Raw genomic sequence first — 26678 nt, 5'->3', positions numbered from 1 at the left:
TAGGTTATCACAGAAGATTGAGTAGAGTTCCCTGTACTATACAGTAGGTCCTTATTGGTTATCTATCTTATAAAAAAGTATATATATTTTATTATTATTATTATTATTTTGGCCATGCGGCTTGCGGGATTTTAGTTTCCTGACCAGGTAATGAACCTGGGCCCTTGGCAGTGAGAACATGAAGGCCTAACCACTGGACTGCCAAGAAATTCCGCAAAAAGTATATACGTTTTAAATGACAGATTACCCTTGCAAGATTCTACTGCTTAATACTCATTACAACAGCATGAGAGAAATGTCCATTTATATAAGCTGGTCAATGCTTGGTATTCTCTGTTTTGTCAGAATGATAGGTGAAAACTGTTCTGTTTTACTTTACATTTCTTAGTACAGTTGAGTTAGCATTTCATATTTGGCCACTGGTATTTCGTTTTTGAATCATCTCTTTATTTTTTACTCAGATTTATTTATTTATTTTTAAAGCTCAGTGTCATTCTTTTAACAGGAAAGGAGTGGGTTGATGAGGTGGTCTAAGAGTAGCACAAAGGACTTCCTTATGTGGAACTTGGAATTAGACAGATGTGTTCACAGTTGGCATTGCACATCTGCATGTTCCCCTTCTCCCTCTCTTAGGGAGTCTGCCCTGTGAAGTTGACAGCATGAAGGAGCAGACCAGAATGCTTGCTTTTTGTGGACAGCTAGCTCCCAAAGAAAAGGGCGGAAAGGTGTTGGCTTTGCAAGTCAGTTCTTTTCCTAAACTCATTAATCTGGAAACTTACTGTTTCTGTGGGAGGAATTGGGACTTGGGAACAGGGATATTCCAGGAAAGTCTTCCTTTTAAAAAAGTAAATTAGGGGTTTCCCTGGTGGCACAGTGGTTAAGAATCCGCCTGCCAATGCAGGGGACACGGGTTCAATCCCTGGTCCGGGAAGATCCCACATGCCGCGGAGCAACTAAGCCCGTGCACCACAATTACTGAGCCTGCTCGCCTAGAGCCCGTGCTCCACAACAAGAGAGCCACTGCAATGTAAAGCCCACGTACCACAACAAAGAGTAACACCTACTTGCCACAACTAGAGGAAGCCCACGTGCAGCAGCGAAGACCCAATGCAGCCAAGAATAAATAAATAAACAAACAAACATTAAAAAAAAAGTTATTAAAAAAAAAGAAATCACTTTCCTATCCCAGCGTATCCAACCACATTGGCCAGCATAATTTGTCAAATAACTTTTAATGAGAATAAATTACAGTATTGATTGTGTACTTAATGATACTCGATCGATAAAATGTCAGAATTATAGAGGCCACAGAGTTAAATGTGCACTTTTTTCCCATTGTATTTCCTGAGGAGGTGTTAAAGTTGAGAGAGTAAAATTTAAACAAAAATCCAAAATTTTTGAGTTCAAAAGAATTTATTGAAATCAAAATCTCTCTTATTTTTTTAATTTGTTTAATATTTGTTTTTTAAGGTTTCTTTTTGATATGGACCCGTTTTTAAAGTCTTTATTGAATTTGTTACAATATTGCTTCAGTTTTATGTTTTGGTTTTTTGGCCAGGAGGCATGTGGGATCTCAGCTCCCTGACCAGGGGTCGAACCCTTGACCCCTGCATTGGAGGGTGGATCCTTAATCACTGGACCACAAGGGAAGTCCCCTGATTTTAAAGCAATAGAAAGATTATTAACTCATGCTCAAATATTTTTTGGTTTGTAAATAACATTTAATATTGAAGTTAAAAAGTTTTATTTTTATGTGGTCAGAATAATTTTTTAAATTTCTGACCTTAATTTTGTGATTATTAATGTCTAATTGATTTGTAATAAAACTCGCTTGTGTGGCCTATCCCTAAATACTTTTCAGTACATCAGGTAGTTTGTATAAGGCTGTGTTTTGTAACCACCAGGCACTTAATTTACTTGACTTAGCAATGTTTTGGGACATGTTTTCTACTTTGTTGAGGGAAAGGTCTTTCAAATGTTCTATGCTGTATAACTTCCATACAATATACATGATATTTACAAAATATACCTCAGTCAAATTCTAATGTTCAAATATTGTTTTTGTTAAATTAGGTTTTTTCCTGCTTCCCTTTTTTTCCTCTCTCCATATTTTTTTTCTGTATCTCATTTTTGTTAGTGAAGTATTTATCCTTATGCACATTGACACATATGTATACACTTATATATGTGTCCCAAAAGTATAAAGAAGTATAAAGCAAATACTCATGTACTCACTATTCTGCTTTAGAAATAAAATTACTACAATATTCAAGATCCCTGTGTGCCCATCCCTGGTGATGTCTTCATCCTTCATCAGTCTTCCTTTCATGAAATCTTATTTGAATGTTTCTCGGTTTTAACTCAAAGATTACTTTATTTTAGTCTATGAATTGGTCATTGCCACGATTTTTGGGATTCATGTTTTGCTGAATTACTGTGTTTTCTGTAGCTGCAGATCCCACGTTTATTCTGCTTTTTAATATTTAGGTCATGTTTAGCTAGATGATCATCATGGTAGATAATGAATCAAGATACGAGACACTGTAAAGCTGCATTACAATGAAGACTATATTTGTCAATCTTTGTGTTCTTATTCAAGAGGGACAAGTGATGATACCATGATAGTCTTGTACAAACTTTTACAGAGATCGCTTCTATTTTTTATGGCTTGGATCTAGATACAGCCTATTACGGTTGCCAAACTTTGTTATCTGACGACAAATAGTTTGAAGTCTTCTGATTTATTTTCTGCATGCTCCTTGATGCATGTGAATGTATTTATATGTATATATAATATATATAGAAAAATGTATTCCGTTGGGAGTTGATTCACTAACTTTACTGTATTAAAACATGTTATATTGCTAATTTTTCCATGTTACATTCTATTAGTGAACGGATTGGTCTATCAGTTCAGTGTAAGTAAACTTAATATTTTCTACATCTTGATTTGAACACTGAAGACCACTTTGAATCTACATTTGAAATGTAGTTCATTTCTTGTTAGGAATTTGAGTCTCAGAACGTTGGATTTTGTTGAGAATAATTATTCCACTGACTTAACTGAAATTGGTTTGTTATTCTGTTAAGTATTTTGTATGATGTGGTTGTAAAAACAATTCCATGTTTTTTTGTTTTGTTTTGTTTTGTTTTAGAGCTCAGTTCCCCCCAGATTATAAAAGCAGGAAAACTCAAGACAAAGAAATCCAACAAGGTATGTCATGACAAGAAATAGTTTTTAACTATTTTGAAAGGAACTCCTCTTAGATTATTGTGTATTTTTCTCTTCTAAGTCTATCATTGATGTTAGTTTAAAGTTAATATGCTAGAAAATTGTAACCTTTATCCAAATCCCCATATGCCTCTGTTATCCTGTCTCTATCAGTTTAGTCAAGGTCATTATTCATGCCACAAGTTGGATCGTAAGACATTCCTCTTGCTGTGTTCTGTTGTTTGGAGAAGGTTTTGCATTATTTTTGCAAATGCCTGCATATAATTGAATGAGGGTGATTTTAAAAATTGCTTTCACTTTTAGAAAATATTTTTTCTACTTAAAATTTCTAAACTGCAGACATAACACTTATTTACCTCTTAGGCTAGTGATTTCAGCGATATGTCAAACTGGCCAACACCAAGTGAATTAGTGAACACTGAAGTGAGTATTGTTTTAAGACTTCTTATTTTTTTTTTTTAAATAAAGGGAAGGTATTCTCATTTTAACATGCTGAATTTATTTTACTTCAAATTTAGAGAATTGCATTAATAAAATACCCATTTTTCAGATACCTTGATTTCATTCATCACATTGCCTTCATCTGGTTGTATTCTCAGGACCACACATTTGGAAAGGATGGGGTACCATGCTGTCAGCTTCACGTAATGCCTACAAATAGATTACTTTTTAATGTGTCTAAGTGAAGCCCATTTTGTGTTTCAGAATGTATTCTATATGTTTTCTTTGAGTTACAGTCTTTTCAATGTGTTGAAGTCTTAACTCTCTATATACACATGCATATATATGCATATATATCATATCAAGAGATGTTCAGTAAATGGATTTTTAATTTATCTATGAAAGAAGTTCTAAAAGATGTTCTGAGATATTCTATCAAAAGTCTTTTTAGAGAAGTAGTATATATGGTATCTGATTACGTGGTTTCATTTGACACTGTACATCTTGCTATTTGTAATTTGTGCAGAATTATTGGTGTGTAGTTTAAAAACTAAACTATAACTAAAACTAGTTAACTATAAAGCAGCTTAGTTGTTGTATAAATGACATAATAAACTGCACATATATAAAGTGTACAGTTTGATACGCTTTGACCTATGAAACCTTTGCCACAAACAAGATAATGAACTTAATTTGTAATTCTTCCTGTCACATTCCACCCCCTCACCCCATCATCCCAGGCAACCACTGATAAGCTTTCTGTCACTTAGTTAATTTGCATTTTCTACAGTTTTTTTTTTTTAAATTGGAGTATAGTTGATTTACGAGGCATTTTCTACAATTTTATGTAAGTGGAGTCATACAGGATACATCCTTTTTTTTTTCTGGCTTTCATTTAGCTTAATTATTTTGAGATTTATTTATGTTATACGTATTAGTAGTTCATTCCTTCTTATTTTCTGGATAGTACTCCATTGTATGGATATAATGCTGTCCATTCACCTATTGGTGGACATTTGTGTTGATTCCAGTTTTTGGCTATTAAGAATAAAGCTGCTATATCAGGACTTCCCTGGTGGTGCAGTGGTTAAGAATCCACCTGCCAATGCAGGGGACACGGGTTCGAGCCCTGGTCTGGGAAGATCCCACATGCCGCGGAGCAACTAAGCCCGTGTGCCACAACTACTGAGCCTGCGCTGTAGAGTCCGCGTGCCACAGCTACTGAAGCCCGCGCGCCTAGAGCCCGTGCTCCACAGCAAGAGAAGCCACCGCAATGAGAAGCCTGCGCACCACAACAAAGAGTAGCCTCCGCTCGCCACAACTAGAGAAAGCCCGCGTGCAGCAACGAAGATGCAACGCAGTCAAAAATAAATTTATAAAAAGAAATAAAGCTGCTATATAAGCATTTATGTACAAAATTTTGCATGGAATAATGCTTTTGTTTTTCTTGGGAGTGGAATGGTTGGATTTTATGGTAGCTATTTATTTAACTTTTAAAACTACTAAACTTTTTATTCCACCAGCAGTGTATGAGAATTCTACTTATTCTGTAGCCTCACTAATACTCTATGTGGTCAGCCTTTTAATTTTAGTCAGTCTAGTAGGTGTATAGTGGTATCACACTATAGTTTTTAATTTGCATTTTTCTAATGATGTCAAGCACATTTTCATGTACATTTGTCATCACTATATCTTTTTGATGAAGTGTCTGTTCAACTCTAGCCCACATTTCAATTGTTTTCTTGTTACTGCATTGTAGAGTTCATTATATATTTTAGATACAAGTCCTTTTATCAAAAACTTAGCAAATATTTTCTTCCAGTTTTTCAAATGACTTTTAACAGTGTCTTTTGTAAAGTAGTTTTTTATTTTTGATAAAAGTTGTCATTCTTTTTGCGATATTTAGGTAAGGTGTTACCACAGATTTTTGGATATGTTAGTGAAAATGTTCATGAAAATTATTTCATTCAGAAAACCTTTTTGCAGTGTCAGAGTGTCATCAGCCTAGGAAATAAGAAGCCGCAAAACAGAAAAGAAAGAGAAGACAAGGTTGAAAAGAGAAGTAACAGTGAAAGCAAAGAAAGCCGGGAAACAAAATTAGATGGTCCTGGTGAAAATGTCAGTGAGGATGAGGCTCAGTCAAGTAATCAACGAAAGAAAGGTTAGTTTGTTTACATCTTCATTTTGATTTTTAAGTTTTTGAAGAGAGTTGTAGTAATGAAGAATTGTATTTAATCAGTTGATTCCTGGTAGTCACCAGTTAGTAGTTTGGATTTCTTCAGGATACCATCTACAATGGTAACTGATTTTCTTTTATAGCATTTCTGAACTATGAGACTTTCCTCTCTACGTTTGACTTGTATTTTATGTAAGAATGGATTTAAATTCCACCGATAGAGGTGGGTGTAGATATATTCTTGGAAAGTTGTATGATAACTATTGTTTTTTAAATCTGCATTGGAACAGCTCCCTTTTTTTCAGGAAATTTTGAGAAAATATTTTTCTGAGACAAAATTGAGAACAATATTGGTCAATTCTTTTTCCTCATTGCATTCCCCCATTACTCTTTGAAGGAAAAAAATATTGTCTTTACTTCCTTTTCCATATTCTTTTAGGAACTTCTCATGTGTCTAGGGACAGATTATGATTTAATTGGTAAAAGCATATTCTCATTAAGTGTTCTGAGTCTCAATAAAAGTGTCTTCAGGGGTTTTTAGGCAGAAAAGTTCTTTAAACTGTCAGAAGGTCAGTAGCTGAGAAAAAGTGAACTCTGGGGAGAGGGCAGGGGGTGCTATTGGAGAGGTAGGAAAGGTCCATGTTATTCAGGGCTTTGGTAACTTGGAATTGGTATTTTAAGTACTGTGGGAAGCCATTGAAGCATTTAATTCTTGGAGGTGATGGGGCATGGGAGGGGACATTTCATGATGAAGTAGTTGCCAGCCAACTTCTTTAATAATGGAACTAACAGCCTACCGTGTACTGAGCACTTACTTGAATTTTTTTTTTTTGATGACTATTATAACCCTTAGCTGCAGGGTAGTCATGAGGCTCACTCGATATAGTATGCCAAGGGTAATTGCTCAGAAGTGGTGGCAGTAGGATAACCATGTGGTTGTTACAAAAAATTTCCCCATTTCTTGAATGCTTAATCACTAATCTTTTTCATGCTCCTTTGATACATAAGTAATCTTTTTGACTGTCTAGAAGTCATACAGGTAACAAGACCTATCCTGCTCTAAAATTTGTCTTCCTTGTTAGTTGCTTCAGTTAAAACTGATTCGCCAACACTAAAATGCAGGTGTTTGTAGTTAAAGTAATTTTATATAATCGGGTCATGAATTGACTCTCCTTAGAGCACACATGTTTAAGTGCTTATTTATGCCCAAAGTATCTCATTGATAGAATTTACATATAGACTTTAAGGAGTTTTTAGATTCTTTCTTATTCTCTTTTCCTTATCTGTCTGTAGTTTGCAGTATTAGTAGGAAATTAGTACACTAATATTCCCTTAATTACTTTGATAGTTTTTTCCTTTGCCCATGAGTCTTTTTGTTTTAGTTGAAATTAGTACACTAATATTCCCTTAATTACTTTGATAGTTTTTTCCTTTGCCCATGAGTCTTTTTGTTTTAGTTGAAATATATAGAAATGTTCAGGCAGAAGACTGAACATTTTGAAACCTTAACTATGGAATTCATGAACAGGTAACCTTCACAATTTCACTATACTAAATATAACAATTAATTACACTATCACTTAGTCAACAAGAAGCTTTAAATTGCTTGTATCTCTTAATAAGTTAGGAAAATGTGTAGTAGCTATACAAAGGTTTATCAAATGCAGTTAGACAGATTTTATACTTAAACTTTATTTTGAAAATGCTCTTTCATTAGTAGTGATGCTGGATGAATTAATATTTGAGGCAGTGATTTGAACCTGAAAGTGTTTTGAATCACTGGTCAAACAGTTATCAGGTATACCCTGTTCTAAAGCCTAAGTATCAAGTATTAGGTGGAAATAGTGTGTACACTTAATATTTTTTATGGCTTATTTGTCAGAATTAAACAGAAGAGTGTGCATTTCACTTAAAAGCAAAAGAATTCCAATGATACTCTATCACTGGCTTTTCACTTGAGTTTTAGAAACTTATTATTTGCCCAAACAAGTTTATTAAAGAGCTGGGGGAGCAGAAGAAAATCATTTTGGTACTCTACAAGTAATCCCTTTAAGGACAAATTAAGTCTTTCATTTATTTAATTAAAATTTAGAGTCCTTTCACAATTGCAAAGCTTTAATGAAAATTGTGCATTGTCATTAAATGATTTTATTTTGTTTTCTTCAAGCTAATAAGCACAAGTGGGTACCACTCCACTTAGATGATGTAAGACCAGACAGTCAAGAAAGACCAGGGTCCCGGAATAGCTCAAGATGTCAACCTGAAGCAAATAAATCACATAACAATAGGAGAAATGACACACGAAGTAAGTAACATTCTAAGAGAAAAATGAGTCATCTAGTCTTAATCTTACTATTTTAACAACCATGTATAGTATAAACTATTTGAGAGTAAGTTGCAGACATTGTGCCCCTTTAACCCTAAATACTTCAGAGTATGTATCATAAGATCAGTAATACACTGTGACTGTCCACAGGCAGAATTTCTCAATAATGCCCTTTACAGTTTTTTTCTCCTCTTTTCTGGGATCTAATCTGTGATCACACATTGCTTTTAGTTGTCTCTGTTAGTCTGGAATAATTCTTCTGCTTTTGTCTTTCATGACGTTGATTTTTTTCTGAAGGCTTTAAGACAGTAATGTGGTAGCTATACTTATACCTTTGGGTTTTCTGATGTTTCCTCATGATTGGATTTGGGTTATAAATTTTTGGCAGGAATACTGCAAAAGTTAAATGGTTTTCTTTGTAGTGTATAACCTGAAAACACATGTGGTATTGGTTTATCTTATTATTGGTGATACTAACTTTGAGCACTTGGTTAAGATGAGGTACTCCAGGTTTCTTTATTGTAAAGATACCCTTTTTCCCTTGGTAATTAACATGTAATTTGTGGAGAGAGACTTTGAGACTGTGGGAATACCCATTTTTTCATCAGACTTTTCATATGAGCTTCAGTTTCCATTGGTGATTTTTATTCTTGCCTGATTATTACCATGATGGTTGCAAATGCTGAATAGGTAATCTTCAGAATTTCACTATACTAGTATTTGTCTTACTGCATCATTCTTTCTATATTTATTAGCTGGCATTCCACTGTAAAGAACAACTTCCTATTATTAGTGTGGACTAAAGGCTTCTTATGTTTTCAGTGGTTGAAATTGTTATCATGATTGTTTAATTTGATGCTCAAATTGTCCCAGAGTTGGCTAGTGGAAGCCTCTTCTGGGTGGTTTCTGGATCATTCTTTAAAAAGTCAACTTTACTGAGTTAATAATTATATATATTAAAGTACACTGAAATTACTGTCAAGTCCCCTAACCACGAGTCTACTTTCTGTCAGATTTGACTTATCTTTTCAGAATTTCGTATAAATTGAACTGTGTAATATAAATTATATCCTCTTGTGTTCTTTTGCTCAGCATAATGATTTTCACATTCATCAGTGTTGTTCCATATATCAGTAGTTTCTACCTCTTTATTGCATAATAGTTTTCTGTTGAATGGATATTCTCCTTTATCCATTCATGTTGGTGAATATTTGGCTTGTTACCAGTTTTTGCCTGTTATGAGTAATGCCGCCATGAACATTTGTGTACAGACCTTTGTGTGGGCATATGTCTTAGATTCTCGGGTAAACATCTAGGAGTGGATTGCTAGGTGGTATGGTAAACGTGTGTGTGTGTATATTTTTTTGCTGTGCCATGCAGCATGCGGGATCTTAGTTCCCCAACTAAGGATTGAACCCATGCCCCCTGCAGTGAAAGCGTGGAGTCGTAACCACTGGACTGCCAAGGAAGTCCCCGGTAAATGTATATTTAACGTAATAAGAAATTGCCAAATGTTTCTTTTTTAAAAAAATTTATTTATTTTATTTTTGGCTGTGTTGGGTCTTCGTTGCTGCACGCAGGCTTTCTTTAGTTGCGGATATGGGGCTACTCTTTGTTTTCGTCCGCAGGCTTCTCATGGCAGTGGCTTTGCTTTGTTGCGGAGCACGGGCTCGAGGCATGCCAGCTTCAGTAGTTGTGGTATGTGGACTCAGTAGTTGTGGCTTGCGGGCTGTATAGCGCAGACTCAGTAGTGGTGGCGCAAGGGCGTAGTTGCTCTGTGGCATGTGGGATCTTCCTGGACCAGGGCTCAAACCTGTGTCCCCTGCATTGGCAGATGGATTCTTAACCACTGTGCCACCAGGGAAGTCCCGCCAATGTTTCTTTCCTTAGCTATATGTTAGGTCATATGTCTTGTGGAATTTCCCATATTTTGGATTTGGCTAAATGCTTTATCGTGATACTCCTTAACATGTTCCTTTGTCTTTTCTAAGTGTAACTGGCAATAATAACTAGAGGTTTGGTTAAGATCCAGTTTATTTTTGTTTTGGTAGGAATATTTCATAGTGTGTTTGTGTCACAGCAGTAGGAATAAAATGTCTGGGTGTCTTACTTTCAGATTGTGTTGTGGTTGAGTTGGTTAACAGGTGTTGTTAGCCTTATCCATCCATCATAAAGTGTCCCATCAGGGACTTCCCTGGTGGCTCAGTGGTTAAGAATCTGCCTGCCAATGCAGGGGACACGGGTTCGAGCCCTGGTCCGGGAAGATCCCACATGCCGTGGAGAAGCTAAGCCCGTGCACCACAACTACTGAGTCTGTGCTCTAGAGCCCGTGAGCCATAACTACTGAGCCCGCGTGCCGCAACTGAAGCCCACATGCCTAGAGCCCGTGCTCTGCAACAAGAGAAGCCACCACAATGAGAAGCCCATGCACTGCAACGGAGAGTAGCCCCTGCTCGCCACAACTAGAGAAAGCCCATGCACAGCAAGAAAGACCCAATACAACCAAAAATAAGTAAATAAAATTAATTAATTAAAAAAAATCATTCCCCAGATACATTATTTCAGCAGGGTTTGTTCAAGTTTCAGAAAGAAGAGGACAGGAGGATATGTGGAAGCAGTTGGCTGAGCATTTGTGTTTTGTTTGTTTGGTTTTTTTTGGCCACCCCCTGCAGCTTGTGGGATCTTAGTTCCCCGAGCAGGGATTGAACCCGTGCCCTGGAGAGTGAAAGTGTTGAGTCCTAACCACTGGACCGCCAGGGAATTCCCTGAGCATTTGCTTTTATAGTTTTCTACTGAAATCTTTTAAGTCTGATAATTTTTAAGGCATATTGTCCTGTGAAAGCATTGTACAGTGAGTCCCTGTCTAATCACCATCCAGATTTAGTCACTCTGCTATCTATAATTCATGCATCTGCTGAATCATTTGAAAGTACCTTGCAGATATCGTGACACTTCAGCACTGATGTCCCAAGAAAATGGAGCATCTAAGAAAATCAACACTAATTCATTATATCATCTAAAATCTAGTCAATGGTTATATTTACTCAATTGTCCACAAAATATGACTTTAAAATTCTAAAACTTGCTACTGGTATCTACTGAGTAGAGACCAAGGATAATGCTAAACATCCTACAGTACCCAGGACAGCCTCCACACTAAAGAGTTATCTGGCTCAAAATGTCAGTTATGCCATGGTTGAAAAACCCTGGTCTCTGGGGTATACATACCTTTACTTATTTGATTGTTTCCAATTGTTTTTCAAAATTGAAATGTACTTGTTTTTATTCCAGCATTATACAAAAGTTCTGTCTTGGTCAACATTTGCTATTGGGAATTCCCTGGCGGTCCAGTGGTTGGGACTCTGTGCTTCCACTGCAGGACTGCAGAGGGTACAGGTTTGATCTCGATCCTTGGTCGGGGAACTAGGATCCTTCATGCTACAAAGTACAGCCAAAAAGGAAAAAACAAAACAGAAAAATAAAACAAAAAAAATATTGATATTATGGGACCTTAAAATGTTTTTCAGACTGGGACAGATAAAAAAATACTCTTTCATTGTCTTAATTTGCATTTCTCAAGGCCACTGAGGCTGAGCACCGTTTTTTTATTGTCTATTTGCATTTCCTTGTTTGCTCTGCCAGTCTTTCAATGATTTTTTCCTATTTGGTTGCGGTGTATGTGTGTGTGTGTGTGTGTGTGTGTGTGTGTGTGTGTGTGAGAGTGAGAGAGAGAGAGAGAGAGAGAGAGAGAGAATGCACGAGGGCATAAGAGACATTTGTATGAGTTCTATATGTATTCTGGATATAATTGCTATATTGTGCTGCAGATATCTTCTCCCAGTTTTCATTTCCTTTTTTCTTTAAAAGAAATGTCTTTTACTTAAATAGAAACACCCTTTCCTTAAAAGAATTTCTATTTGTGAAAATAAGTATTATTGTGAAAATAAGTTTTTGTTTTTAGGAGTTTTATATAGTACAAAACTCAGTTGTCTTGGAACTTGTTAAATTTTTAGCAGTACAGTTTTAGCAAACAATCTCATTATATTTTTAGTATGTTACTTATCACAATATCTTCTTTATATGTCAATACATAAGATGTCTTTTATGCCAGAGACAGTTTGACAAATTCCTATGGAATCTCTTAAGTTTGCATCTTTCTGAAGAATGACTGGTTACTAATAACTAGTTACAAAGTGGGGAAGGGTGGTTACCACGTTTTCATAAAGATAATCATGTTTTCATAGTTGCAAATTGGAATGTATAAAAATATTTTTATTTTTAAAAAGGTTGGAGGCGTGAAAGAGAAAAGAGAGATGATCAAGATGAAGTTTCCAGTGTGAGAAGTGAGGGTGGTAATATCCGAGGTACCTTTAGAGGCCGAGGAAGAGGCCGAGGACGGGGAAGAGGACGAGGCAGAGGAAATCCTCGATGTGAGACTTGATTTTTTGTTTTGTTAAATTAGATGAACACTGAAAAAAGCGTGCAAGTCGTCTGTTTTTCCCACTATCCCATATACTGTTTTAACTGATTTTACGTGTCTGATAATAAAGATGGTTTTGTATTTGTTTGTTACCCCTTGAGATACTTCACTTTGGATTTTTCTTTATAGTAACTATTTCTTTTTTTTGTTTTTCAATCTGTGATCATTTTTCTTTTTCTTTATTACATCAAGTGAACTTTGATTATTCATATGGTTATCAAGAACATGGTGAAAGGACTGGCCAACCATTTCAAACAGAACTTAATACCAGTATGATGTATTACTATGATGATGGTACAGGCGTACAGGTGTATCCTGTGGAAGAAGCATTGCTTAAAGAGTATATTAAACGCCAAATGTAAGTCAATCAGACATAAAGAGATGGGGCAGGAAAATCCATTGCAATATCAAACTTTAACATCACTGATAATATAACACATTTTCTAAGCTGTTTATTAGTAAAATTAGAACATGTTAATAGTATTTTATATTTTGTTTCTAAGAAATGTTAGTAGAGCATGTATAAAGTATTTTTAAAAATTTATTTTTGGTTCATGTTGTTATTTATATAAGACTCCTTTCTCTCTTGAGGTACTTCTCTGCTTAAAGGATATTAGTTAAAATGTCACGGCATAATATGAATGATTAAATATAAGAATATAAAACTACTTCATATGTTTGAAATTGAACAAGTGAAATTTAGCTTATTTGCAAATAAATGTTTATATTAAAATTTGCAAATGAACATAAATGGCAAAAAATGGTGATATCTTCTGACTTTTATAACAGTTGGTTTCAGAATCATAAGTTTGTTTTTTAACTTTTAAGTTCTCTTTCTTTGTGACACATATTCAAAGGAGACTACCTAATCTTTTTTAGTTTTAGACTTTTTATTTTAGTTCTTGTAATAGTTGTTTTCTGAATATTGAACTTGAAGTTTAGGAGAATATTAGTTTGTTGTATTATCTTTAAGCAAAAAATAACCCCTCTGCCTGTTAGTATTGTGTAGGATGTTCTGCATATTTATATAGTGTGTTTATATAGTGCTGAGAAAAGTGTTTCCAAGTGATGTGCCTAACTAATTTACTGAAATTTGAACCTTTTTTTATCCTTATAAAGGGGAGGAAAAAGGCATTTTTGAAAAGGCATAAGCATTTTTAGTTTTATTTATTTATTTATTTATTAGTTTTTTGGCTTTGTTGGGTCTTTGTTGCTGCGCCCAAGTTTTCTCTTGTTGTGGTGAGCGGGGGCTACTCTTTGTTGCGGTGCGCGGGCTTCTCATTGCAGTGGCTTCTCTTGTTGTGGAGCACAGGCTCTAGGTGCGTGGGCTTCAGTAGTTGCGGCACGCGGGCTCAGTAGTTGTGGCTCGCGGGCTCTAGAGCACAGGCTTCATAGTTGTGGCGCACGGGCTTAGTTCTCCGCAGCATATGGGATCTTCCCGGACCAGGGCTCGAACCTGTGTCCCCTGCATTGGCAGGTAGATTCTTAACCACTCCACCACCAGGGAAGCCCCATAATCATTTTTAAAACATCCACCTTTATTTTAAAAAGAAAATGGACCCTAGTCCATTAATAGAAAATAATATCTTCATCAGCATTAACCAGGCATCTTCCTGGGATGCCTTCATGGTGGATTTGATTGGCTTACAATATGAAGCAAATTGTTTATTTTATTCTTGCTTCTTTTGTTACAGTTGATGCAAACACTGAAGAAAAGGGCCTTTTTATGGGCAGAAAGTGCCTGGCATGTGGCTATCAACTTCAAAACACTATTCCTGTCTTCCTTTGTAACTCTTGCTGTCAGGTCCCTTCTGAGACCTGACAGTGGACATGCAACTCCATGTCAGGATAATCGGCCTCCAATGTGCCGCTTGTGAGGGAGGAGCATAGCCACTTCAGTGCTGACAAAATTTCTGATCATGCAGTGTAGAATCCAGAGCTTCTAAGGTAGGACATGATAATGTCCCCTAGCACACTGAACAAAGTATCAGACATGGCACTGGGCATGACTCCTTTTTTTGTTATTATTTAGCAGCAGAGTTTTGGGCAGATACTAGAGCACCAGGTTTAGAATGGCTCTTCACTGTTACTGTTCTCTGATTAGTGGACATCTGGATTTGAGGAGTCATGCTTTTGACTTTGTGTCTTTAAGGTTTCTCAAACATAGATAGGCTTATTCGTTAGGGTTTGGATTTTCCTCTTTGAGAAGTTACTGAAGAACTTCTTGTACTTCAGGAATATTATGCTAAATATTTTGAAGTAGGAGGCTTAACTATTATGGATGGTTAAGTTCTTAAAATCATTTTAACTGAAAATGTATGTTAATAATTTGACATTTTTGATATCAGGATATTAAAAATGGAAGATCTTGATTATTTTTAACTGGGGCAGTCTCTTGGCATTCAGATTTAGACATAAGTATGTTTGCAGCCCGTTAGAAGTTTTAAAAAGTGTATACTATAGGTAATAGTGATTTATGAATTTATTTAGATACTGTGTTTCTCACAGAGTACTAGATTAAAAAGGCATCTTACTAATTATTCAGAGAAGTTTTTGTCTAAGAACACTTTTGTGTTTAAATCACATGTCTTAATGTCTGAATATTTTGAATTTATGCGTATGTATTATGTGCCTACTGCATTTTAGCCACTGTGAAAGGGCTTTTGAAGTGTAACAGAAAGCAGAACAGATGTATTCTGTGCCCACCACATGCTAGGCACTGTGAAAAGGGCTTTTGAGGCATAACAAAAATCAAAATGTTAATTTCTTCAAGACTTCAATTATTTTCTTTAGTGTTTAAGAAGAGTAAATGATTTATTAGTGTTACTGCGATGTCAGTTGAATTTCACTGATCTCAGGGAGCTTTGCACTTTGACAGTTGGATAAATATCAGAGTATAAAGAAGCAACTTGGGTATTTACATTTCTAAAATAAGACATTTTTCCCACCCAGTGAAAGGTAGCTCAAAGCCAGTTTTCAGTTGTAGGTGATTATTTCTTCAAAGTTAGAATTTGACCTGAATAATTCAACGGTATCTTGAGTTACCCAACCTTACTCCCAAATATGAGCTGGCGTGCTTTCTTATCATTTGCCACCCTTCTTTGAAAACTTGCTCTGTGATTTGGAAACAGTATAGGATTTTTAAACGGTAAGCCATATCATTTGATGTCATGTATTTCTTTTGTATTATTCTTTTCTACACTTCCCCCTATTTATCCTCTTCTGCTTTTCTAGAATCTTGTTCTCGTTTTTTTTATATGCAGGCTGTAATTTAAATATGTGTTTCTCAAATGCCATTATTATATGTATTTATCATATTATCTTTATATCTTGGAACTTGTAGTCGTTGATGATACAGTTTGTTCATTTACACATCTCTCTATACTTTCCTAGAGAGAAGATTAAGGTGTATAAGTTGCTTCTGTATTTTTTTTTTGCCCATATATATACCTCATGGTGTTGCAGATATTCTTTGTTTAACTGTATTCCATTCACTTATTTTTTTTTTTTTTTTGCGGTACGCGGGCTGCTCACTGTTGTGGCCTCTCCCATTGCGGAGCACAGGCTCCGGATGCGCCGGCCCAGCGGCCATGGCTCACGGGCCCAGCCCCTCCGCGGCATGTGTGATCCTCCCGGACCGGGGCATGAACCCGTGTCCCCTGCATCAGCAGGCGGACTCCCAACCACTGTGCCACCAGGGAAGCCCTTCCGTTCACTTTTAACGTCTTTTATAGTTCTGGCTCTCAAAGGGGGGAGATAGTGAACCATTCAAATATAAAATTGTGTGCATCTGTGCCCACATATTCACTCAGTTTTTACTAAGCATTGTGCTGAATGCTAGGGTTCAGAAGTATTAAACAATGTCAGTACCCTGCCAATTTAGAAAACAAACTACTCTGTAAACTTGACATAGAATACTTCCAATATACCATTATTTTCAGTGATGGGAAAAAGTTGGAAGGCAGTCTGTTGATGTGTTTAACTTTGTTATTTAAATGAAGCAAGTTCAAGTAGCTTTGAAATGAAATTTTTCACTTAATTGACTCATTAAAAAGTTAATTATTGAACTGTTTTAAAGTATGGTTAATTGTTTATACCTGGGTAAAGCTGATCTACAAAGAAGTACATTTTTGGGAAGGTAGTATTCTAAATTTCTTTCTACCTGTGTAAGAGAAATTACTAACAGTAGGGTTTTGTTGTTATTATATTTACCCTATGTATGTTGTGTTAAATGTATATAATGTTATTACTAAATCAAAATAGTTGTATAATAATTGATATTATAAGCCATAGACATTTTAATATTCTGTTGAATAAATTGATGAAATTTATATTTACTTCTTTATTTCTTTTTTCAGTGAATATTACTTCAGTATAGAAAACTTGGAACGGGACTTCTTTCTTAGGAGAAAGATGGATGAGCAAGGTTTCTTGCCTATTTCCCTGATTGCTGGTTTCCACCGTGTTCAGGCCCTCACTACAAACCTTAATCTCATTTTAGAGGTAATTTTTCATACACAAAAACAGTCTGTACTTTAGTCATGCTGTGAACCTAAAAACTGCTCTAAAAAATAAAGTCTATTAAACAATTTTAAGGAAAAAGCAAAAACAAGCTGTAGTTACCTAAGGCTTAGACTATATCTCAAGGCTTTTTTGCCATTTTATAAAACCCAAATAAATGTCTGACCCCTCAAAGGATTACTTAATGATGTTTCCACCTATTTTTAACCTGATCCTTCTTAGATGGGTTGAACCCCAACACAAACTTGAACACTCTTGGGTGTTCTTGGTCCTTTTAGTCTTCAGGTTGCTATAAAATAGCATGTATTAAATTATTAAATTAAAATGTAAATTAAATTTAAATTTTGAGAATTTTTCCTATATAAAGAAGGCTAATTTAAAATAGGCTTTCTAGTTGTGTTCTTGTTTTTTTGTTTTTAATAAATTTATTTTATTTATTTAGCTTTGGCTGCACTGGGTCTTTGTTGCTGTGCGTGGGCTTTCTCTAGTTGCGGCGAGTGGGGGCTACTCTTTGTTGCGGTACGTGGGCTTCCCATTGTAGTGGCTTCTTTTGTTGTGGAGCACAGGCTCTAGGCGTGTGGGCTTCAGTAGTTGTAGCACGCAGGCTCAGTAGTTGTGGCTCACAGGCTCTAGAGCACAGGCTCAGTAGTTGTGGCGCATGGGCTTAGTTGCTCCGCGGCATGTGGGATCTTCCCGGACCAGGACTTGAACCCGTGTCCCCTGCATCGGCAGGTGGATTCTTAACCACTGTGCCACCAGGGAAGCCCGGGAAAGGATATTTAAAAAAGAAAACAAAAAACTTTTGTGTTACCATTATGGTTAGCATTATTAATACATAGTGACTGATTTTTTTTTTGTAGAGTTTATTTATTTATTTTTGGCTGTGTTGGGTCTTTGCTGCTCTGCATGGGCTTCCTCTAGTTGCGGTGAGCAGGAGCTACCCTTTCTTGTGATGCGTGGGCCTCTCATTGCGGTGGCTTCTCTTGTTGAGGAGAATGGGCTCTAGGTACGGGGGCTTTGGTAGCTGTGACACACAGACTCTAGAGTGCAGACTTAGTAATTGTGGTGCACAGGCTTAGTTGCTCCGCGGCACGCGGAATCTTCCCAGACCAGGGCTCGAACCCGTGTCCCCTGTGCTGGCAGGTTGACTCTTAACCACTGCGCCACCAGCGAAGTCACCACAGTGACTGATTTACAGTAAGAAATACTACTACTGTGAGGGGCTTCCCTGGTGGCGCAGTGGTTGAGAGTCCGCCTGCTGATGCAGGGGATGCGGGTTCGTGCCCCGGTCCGGGAAGATCCCACATGCCGCGGAGCGGCTGGGCCCGTGAGCCATGGCCGCTGAGCCTGTGCGTCCGGAGCCTGTGCTCTGCAGCAGGAGAGGCCACAACAGTGAGAGGGCCGCATACCGCAAAAAAAAAAAAAAAAAAACAGAAATACTACTACTGTGAAACATAGAAACACATAAGCATAGTGATTTAGAATAGCATAGGTCTGAATTCACTTAACATTCATTATGTACCTACCACTTATTACAGTGGGAAAGATGTCTTTTTTTCCCTTAAGAAGGTAAGGCTTCATTAGGCTTTGCAGTATAAACATACTGATTTAGAGAATGGACTTTAGAACCTGCATACATATCCTCCTAGCTCTGTGACTTCAGGCAGTGTCCTGAGACTTCTGTAAAGTGGAAATTGTTACAACAATACATACTTCATAGGGTTGTTATGAGTATGAAATGTGTAATGGCAGTGTCTGGCGTACACAGTAAGCTCTAAATAAGAATTTGCTGTTACTGTTAGTCTTCAAGGATATCCTTCTGTTGATTACTCCTTTTATCTTCATTTCTTTTCTACCAGCTTTTTCCTATACGTATTTGAATATGCTTAAGTCTTAACTGTCTTGAAAAAACTATCAAAAGAAGCAAAATATATTTTAGCTAACACCCGTATCTGCTCTGGTTGAGTGTGTCTACACAGCTAAACTTACTGAATCTGTTTCCTCCTCTCCCATTTGTTTTCCACCTTACTGCACTCTTTTTCTTTTTTTACTTTGATACATATGCATATTGTAATATGATGGCTATTGCAGTGTTATCACTTAACATAGTTATAGTACAATATAATAGAAATAATAGAAAATAATAGGAAAAAACCCCTCAGACACCCAGAAATGTTGACTGTATACTGTAGCTCATTGTTTAGGAGTTCAAGATAACCAAGATTTGGTTTTAGTAAAAATATGTCTAGATCTTTTCCTTAATTTGTGTATGCTGTGAGCCTTTTAAGTTGTTTTTTTTTTTTTTTTTTTTGCGGTACACGGGCCTCTCACTGTTGTGGCCTCTCCCGTTGCGGAGCACAGGCCCCGGACGTGCAGGCTCAGCGGCCATGGCTCACGGGCCCAGCCGCTCTGCGGCATGTGGGATCTTCCCGGACCGGGGCACGAACCCGTGTCCCTTGCATCGGCAGGCGGACTTTCAACCACTGCGCCACCAGGGAAGCCCTTAAGTTTTTGTATGAGTCTTTTAAGGCCTGAGTCACAACTTTCCCCCTTTCTGTTTTCTTTATTTTCTTCTTGAGGTTTTTTTTTTTTGTTCTTTTCTTTTCAGTAGGGAATTAATTCCCTGTGATTCAAGATTCAAAGGGTATATAGTGAAAAATTTCCTTCTCATCTTTCACCAGCAGTGAACTAGTTAAACCTTCCTTGGTATGGCAAGTAGTGTTACTTCTTTTTTGTGTATTCTTCCTGAGATAGTTCATGTTTTACTACATATACTGTTATACCCCTTCCTTTTATAAAAACAGCATATATTGGAAGATCATTCAATAGCTATATATAAAGAACTTTGAATTTTTTCCTGAAAATTTTTCTTTAAATTGAGACATAACTTATACATTGTATATTAGAAGTTATAAGATTAAGAATGACTTTCCCCTATGTACATACTTGTGTTACTGCTACATGGATTAAGATAGAACATTTTCAACATCCCAGGGAGCTCCCTTGTACTCCCTCCTAGTCTGAATCACTGTTCTCCTCAAAGTAGTTGCTTTTCAGAGAGGTCCTTCATCTTGTTTTTTAAACATTACATAATCAAAGTTATTTGAAATCTTTTATATCTGACTTTTGCTTGTTATTTCTGTAAGGCTTATCCATGTTGTTGTTGTGTGTGGCAGTTGTTTATTTTTCATTTTGCAGTAGTATTCAATTGTATGAATATAACTCTTTTCAGGTTCCTTTTAATAGACATCTGGGTTCTTTACAGCTTGAATATGTGACTGTTGTGAACATTATTATTGTACATATTTTTGGATGGACATGCACTTATTTTTCTGTGAAATTGATGGGTAACAGGTCATGTGCATATGTGTGTGTGTGTGTGTGTGTGTGTGTGTATACAAACATATATATATATACGAGCTTACCTTTGTAAATACTGCTAAACGTTTTTCCAAGATATTGAACCAATTAAAACTACTGCTGTTCAGAGTTTGACTTGCTTCACATACCAGCGAACACTGTTGGTGGTTTTTTTCCAAAACATTTTGAAAAACTTAAGCCCATAGCAAAGTTTTAAGGTGATTTTTCTTTTTCTTTTTCTTTTTAAAATTCAGGTGTAAATAACATTATGTAAAATTCAGGGCTACTAGGTGTTCATTTCGAGTTTTGAAAGTTGTATAAGCCTGCTCCAAACAAGATATAGTTAATTACTCTAAAAACTTCCTTAGTGGCCCTTTGCAGTCAGTCCCCCATCCCCTCACCCTTTGCCCCGCCAAACCAAAGCATTTTTCTGATTCTGTTACCAGAGATTTATTTTGTCTTTTCTTTACATTTGTGTAAATAGAATTCTTCTGTCTCCTGGCTCTTTCATTTGTAGTTTTTGAAATTCATTCATGTTGTTGCAAGATCTGGATGCTGGGTATACTGCTTTGCTACTGGGGTGTCATTGCTTCTAGAACATTCAGTGGACAAAACTAGGAAAATACATTAAAAAAATACACATATCAGCAACTCAGACCCTTTACTGTAAGATTCTTCCTTATTTCCTTCATTCTATATTTCAGACTCTCTTCTCTTTCAGTGAGTATCCTGATTCCCATCAAAAGAGTTTGTTTTTAAATAATTTTAATACTAATTTTAAAGTAATGTCCAGTTACAGAAAATATACTTACTTGAGAAGTAAGTATGATACTAATATTAAGGGCATACAAATGTAAGATACTTAAAGTAATACATATAATGTGTTCTCCAACTAAAATATAGCGAGTTTTAATCTTTATAAGTTAACAGTTTGTATGTTGAGTTTTTATATTTGTATTTTTTCTAGTTTCTCAAGGTGTGAGTATCCTTGAATTTCAGGGAAGATTCAGATCAGTAAGGCTGTAATTTTTATTTGGAAGAAATTTTGTTCTAGTTTTATTTTATCCTTAAATTACAGCCAGGTGACGCTGGCCTCTCACTGTTGTGGCCTCTCCCGCTGCGGAGCACAGGCTCCGGACGCGCAGGCTCAGCGGCCATGGCTCACGGGCCCAGCCGCTCTGCGGCATGTAGGATCCTCCCAGACCAGGGTGTGAGCCCGTGTTCCCTGCATCGGCAGGTGGACTCTCAACCACTGCGCCATCAGGGAAGCCCCAGCAAGCTATTTTTGAGAGCCACCATATCCTAGTGGCTGAGGGTTCTCATGTTGGACAGATAATAAATGGTTTGAGTCCTGGTATTGCCTCATACTATTGCCTCATACTAAGTCCATAACCTTTATCAAGTTACTTTATTTCTTTGAGCCTCAATTTCCTCATCTGTGAAACTTGCTTTACACTTACAGGGTATTATGAGGAATCTCTGCATGTGTGTGTTTATTATTCAGTAATGGTGGTATTTATTACAATAATTAAATATAATGCCTAAATTTTATTTGGTGATATTAAGGGAAAACTAAAGGAGATAGGAGCGGAAAAAATTGTCAATAAAAAATTATAGTAGTTTGCTTCAAGTTGATGCAATACTCCTTAATTGAAAATTTGTTTTTCACAATTGGAATAATTTGCTACATGTTAAATCAGGATATTTGTTACTTTACAGGGGCAAATTATTTTAAAATCTGTTCTGTTCATGGATATTCTGAGAATATTCTGAGAATACATTAACTGTAATACCCTATGCTGATTTCAGACTTAAAAAATGTTTAGGTTATTAGAAGTATAGGAGGTACAATTAAATTTTTTGAATGAATGTTCTTTAATAACTCAAAATTCCTATTTATAGGCACTGAAAGATAGCACAGAAGTGGAAATTGTGGACGAGAAAATGAGAAAAAAGATAGAACCAGAAAAATGGCCAATTCCGGGCCCTCCTCCACGTAGTGTGCCACAAACAGACTTCTCTCAACTGATTGATTGCCCAGAGTTTGTACCAGGCCAAGCCTTTGGTTCACATACAGGTAACAGCTTTTCTTCTAGAGCAAACAGCATAACAGTGGGCTATTTAGTCCAATTTGCCTTTCCTTTTTAAAGTTTATATAGATTCAATAGAAAATTAAAGATAACCCAGTGACTTATGATGCTTTAAATTCTATTCATATTGCCTCCCGCAGAAAGTTATAAATTAAATAGGGATTTAAGAATTATGGGAGGAGCTCTGCTCTATTTATTCTTATTTGTCTACTTTGTCACATGTGGAGTTTCTACCTATCTTCTTAATTTTACTAAATGATTATAGATGTATTCCGCCAGTTTTCCCCTTGTAAGATTGGAATAGTCTAAAAGTCTTATACTCAAGAGTGGGGGTAGCCTTCCTTTAATTTTTTTCTTATGTGCTTCAACTTTGTCTTGAAATGACAAGATGACCTATATTCTAAATCAGAATTGGGGATCTTTTATGAAGTTATTGTAATAATATATTAAGGAATTAGTGGTATTTAGAATTTCCAAAACTTGCTTTAATGTTAAGAATTTTTTCCTGGATCATTTTTAAGACATTCCCTCTTGGGAAAAAATATGTGTGCTTAAACTTTTTTCAGTCAGGGTGATGATCTACTGATGCTCTTGGATGTCATTTGATCGGAATATGCAGAGGAATAGGTGACTCACTGAAATATCATTATAAACATTGGAACAAATCGTCTGCAGAAATGAAAGCGACCAGACTTCTGTGCAAGAATGTCTACTCCCAACTCCTGTGGAGGAGGTTGGGCCAACACTACAGTGGAGATAAACACCTTTGTGATGATGATGAAAGACAGACCAGAGGACTGCTGTTGTTTTTATAGGAGCTGCCCATTTGTTTGTAATTGGCCTGGGCTGCATGTGCTACTTTTGTTCGCGGTGGGAAAGTTAATTATCATTCTGGAAATATTGCAAGATTCTGTCTTTTCCTTCCAGACTTATGTACTTGTGTCCAGATCAATAAAGCAGAAATAGAGAGGCTTGAGTGGAATTTCTCAGATTGTTAGGTCCTTTGCTATTTGATTTGCTCTCCACAGTATAGTGTACATTGTATAATTCACATGTTGTCGTAGTGTTTCGCATGGACTATAAGATTTATTAATGTGGACACTAAGGGATAAGAAACTTAAGAAACGAATGAGAGTATTTTTTTTTTTTACTCTTCAGAATGTATTTTTGATATACCAGTGTAGAGACCTCCCATCAATAAAGCACTGATGGACAGTCTCACAGATATTTTTATTTAGTGTTTCTTTGATTGTCAGCCCTCTGTGCCTCTACACCTAGCAAGCAACTTGGGCAGGTGTTTTAAAAGTTGAAGAACTTCAAGTGACATTTTTAAAGTTTTTTTTAAAAAAGAATACAATGTCTGATGGTAAGTTACATTAAGTTATTGTGTAAACTTGGGGTCCAAGATGACAGTTTTAACCGTCTTATGAAGAGGCATTCGGTCAATTGTTAAATAGAAAATACTTTTTCCACAGGGTAGCTAAGATAGGTCAGTCAAGTTGGTGATGCCTGTCCATTAACCATTTATGCATTATTAATAAAATTACAAGAATAAAATCACAATGTTTGTACATTTTTGTGTTTTTTTTTTAAAAAATATACTCATTTACATGCACATACATATTGCCTGAACGAACTTTTTGGCCAACCCAATATAAGCACATGTATTGTGAATATTGTGAAACATACAACTTCATGGTAGAAACACTATTCAAGCTTAAAGAGCAATTAGAGATGATTATATCATAAACTTAAGTAGGTATTTAAAAATTCAATTTCTGTGTTAAAAATAGTAGATACTAATTTCTCTACCTTGTGCCAGATACTGTTCTCATCGTGTATACATGAACTATACATACTAATTTAGTTAATTCTCCCAGTTACTAGTGGTGGTTCCTAGTCTACTTTTAAAGCTTTATTTACTGCATGAACAGAGATGATTCATAGTATTAGGAATAGGGTTCTCTAGAGTTAATGTTTTTTTCATTCCTATAACTTCAGTATTAATACTGACAGCCCAAACCTTTTCACTCGTACTAATTTTTTGGATCACTTGATGACATGTACCATTAAGTTGTAGAGCAGCAGTGTCCAATAGAAATATTACGTTTGCCACACATGTAATCCTAATAATTTTTAATAGCATTAAAAGCTGTAAAACAAATGAAATTACTTTTAATATACCCAAATATTATGACATTAATATAAAAATTATGGACCAATGTTATTTTTGTACCAAGTGTTTGAAATCTGCTGTGTATTTTACACTTATCCTGAACACATTTCAGCACTAGCCACATTTCAAGTGCTTTGTAGCTCCACAAGGCTAGTGGCTATTTTATTGAACAGTGCGGTTTTAGAGCGTTTTCTGTTATGAATCATTATACTTCTTTTTAAAGCAATATAGTAATCTGGTTGTTGAAGCCTGGATCTGTGTGTCCATGGAGAAGATAATAAATCCATCTGATTCTCGTATGTAGTAGATGAAAGTAAAATCTTGGAATACTCTCTCAGACTCACTCCTGGAATGTGCCTTTGCATTTTCATTTAGTAAGTTAGGATTGTTGGTGTTCGTTTATTTCAACTTTCTCTCTGTAGTATTCAACTTTGCAATATTTTCAGGGAATTGGCTTTGAGGAGTAAATAATGTTTAGAAGTTTACAGTCTAAATTTGTTTTTAAAACACTTTTTGTCCAAAGCAAGTTCATATTGCATTATAACTTAAATATTCTTCGACTTCTGAAAAACAATTTATAAAGGAATTGATTTGTATTTTATAGAGCATATAATTACTTTGATTAAAAGTGTGGAGAAAGGCATTTTTAATTCCAGCAGAGTTGTAAAATGTTTTGTTATTACCAGGACATTGCACTTTAATGACATGACATTCTAGTCTTCACAGTATTCACTGCGAGCCAAGGGCCAAACTGCATTTATTTAGGTAAACCTTGTTAGGCAAAGGAGATGAGAAAAGTATGAGTATTGGCCGCCTTAGTATAGATCCTAGCAGAACAATGAAGGATTGATTTTGCCTTGAATAAAATATGAATTTTATTTGCTTAGTAGCATTTAAGATTCCCTAATTTCACTACAATTAATGAATCTAAGGTTTCACAGAGAATTGACTCCCAAATAGATGTATTGTCATAATTAGTGACTTGCATTGTTATTCTTGAGAAGTTTGAATGAATGTGTCTGCATAAGGGTTGATAACATTCTTGTTATTATTCATTGGCTTCACTCGAATACATCTTACAAACCCCTTTGGGATTGAAAATCATTGAAAGATTATAGTTGAGATTGATTTATCATGTTTTTGTGAAGAAAGAAAATGCCCAAGTAAAGAAAAAATGTTTGTTATAAGTAAGAAAACCATTATTTTAACTATAGAACTAACTTAAAATTTTAGAGTCTGCCCCAAATTCTCCAAGAATTGGAAGTCCACTGAGCCCAAAGAAAAACACTGAAACAAGTAATCTTCAAGCAATGTCTAGAGGTTTGTCTGCCAGTTTGCCCGACTTGGACTCAGAACCTTGGATAGAAGTAAAAAAGAGACATTGTCCATCCCCAGTGAAATTGAAGGTAAGTTGTTATGACCCAAGTGAAGTGTGATATATCTTATTTAGAAATTAAAAAAATTTTTTTATTTATTTTTGGCTGTGTTGGGTCTTCGTTGCTGTGTGTGGGCTTTCTCTAGTTGCGTTGAGTGGGGGCTGCTCTTTGTTGCGGTGCACGGGCTTCTCAATGTGGTGACGTCTCTTGTTGGGGAGTTCGGGCTAGGGCTAGGCGTGTGGGCTAGCGTGTGGGCTAGGTGCATGGGCTCAGTAGTTGTGGCTTGCAGGCTCTAGAGCACAGGCTCAGTCGTTGTGGTGCATGGGCTTAGTTGCTCTGCGGCATGTGGGATCTTCCCAGACCACGGCTCAAACCCGTGTCCCCTGCATTGGCAGGCGGATTCTTAACCACTGCGCCAGCAGGGAAGTCCAAAGTGTGATGAATTCTGAGTGGAGTGTAAGGCCACTGTTTTTGAGGTACATATATAAATTTGGAAAAGT

General features: G+C 36.2%; 1 protein-coding gene across 9 annotated transcripts in view; it reads left to right on the top strand.

The window, feature by feature from the left end:
* LARP1B (La ribonucleoprotein 1B) overlaps positions 1-26678 on the top strand; it is a 125018-nt gene that overhangs the window by 11088 nt on the left and 87252 nt on the right. For 7 of the 9 annotated variants that reach the window (XR_004349983.1, XM_032632605.1, XM_032632606.1 and 4 more), the window contains exons 2-10: positions 3156-3214; positions 3596-3655; positions 5660-5834; positions 8017-8154; positions 12462-12605; positions 12848-13013; positions 17014-17158; positions 22439-22613; positions 26036-26208. Coding sequence is in view for 8 of the 9 variants with exons in the window: in XM_032632605.1 (XP_032488496.1) it covers positions 3156-3214; positions 3596-3655; positions 5660-5834; positions 8017-8154; positions 12462-12605; positions 12848-13013; positions 17014-17158; positions 22439-22613; positions 26036-26208 (1235 nt within the window). In the remaining variant the exon portion in view is untranslated. Of the gene's footprint in view, positions 1-3155; positions 3215-3595; positions 3656-5659; positions 5835-8016; positions 8155-12461; positions 12606-12847; positions 13014-17013; positions 17159-22438; positions 22614-23192; positions 24190-26035; positions 26209-26678 lie in introns of those variants that run through there. The other 2 variants (XM_032632609.1, XM_032632610.1) reach the window with 2 other exon arrangements.

Source organism: Phocoena sinus, chromosome 5 (genome assembly GCF_008692025.1).
Source record: "Phocoena sinus isolate mPhoSin1 chromosome 5, mPhoSin1.pri, whole genome shotgun sequence".
NCBI classification, from domain to species: Eukaryota; Metazoa; Chordata; class Mammalia; order Artiodactyla; family Phocoenidae; genus Phocoena; species Phocoena sinus.
The sequence above is the reverse complement of the archived record's forward strand: the minus strand, read 5'-3'. Positions and strand labels throughout refer to the sequence as shown.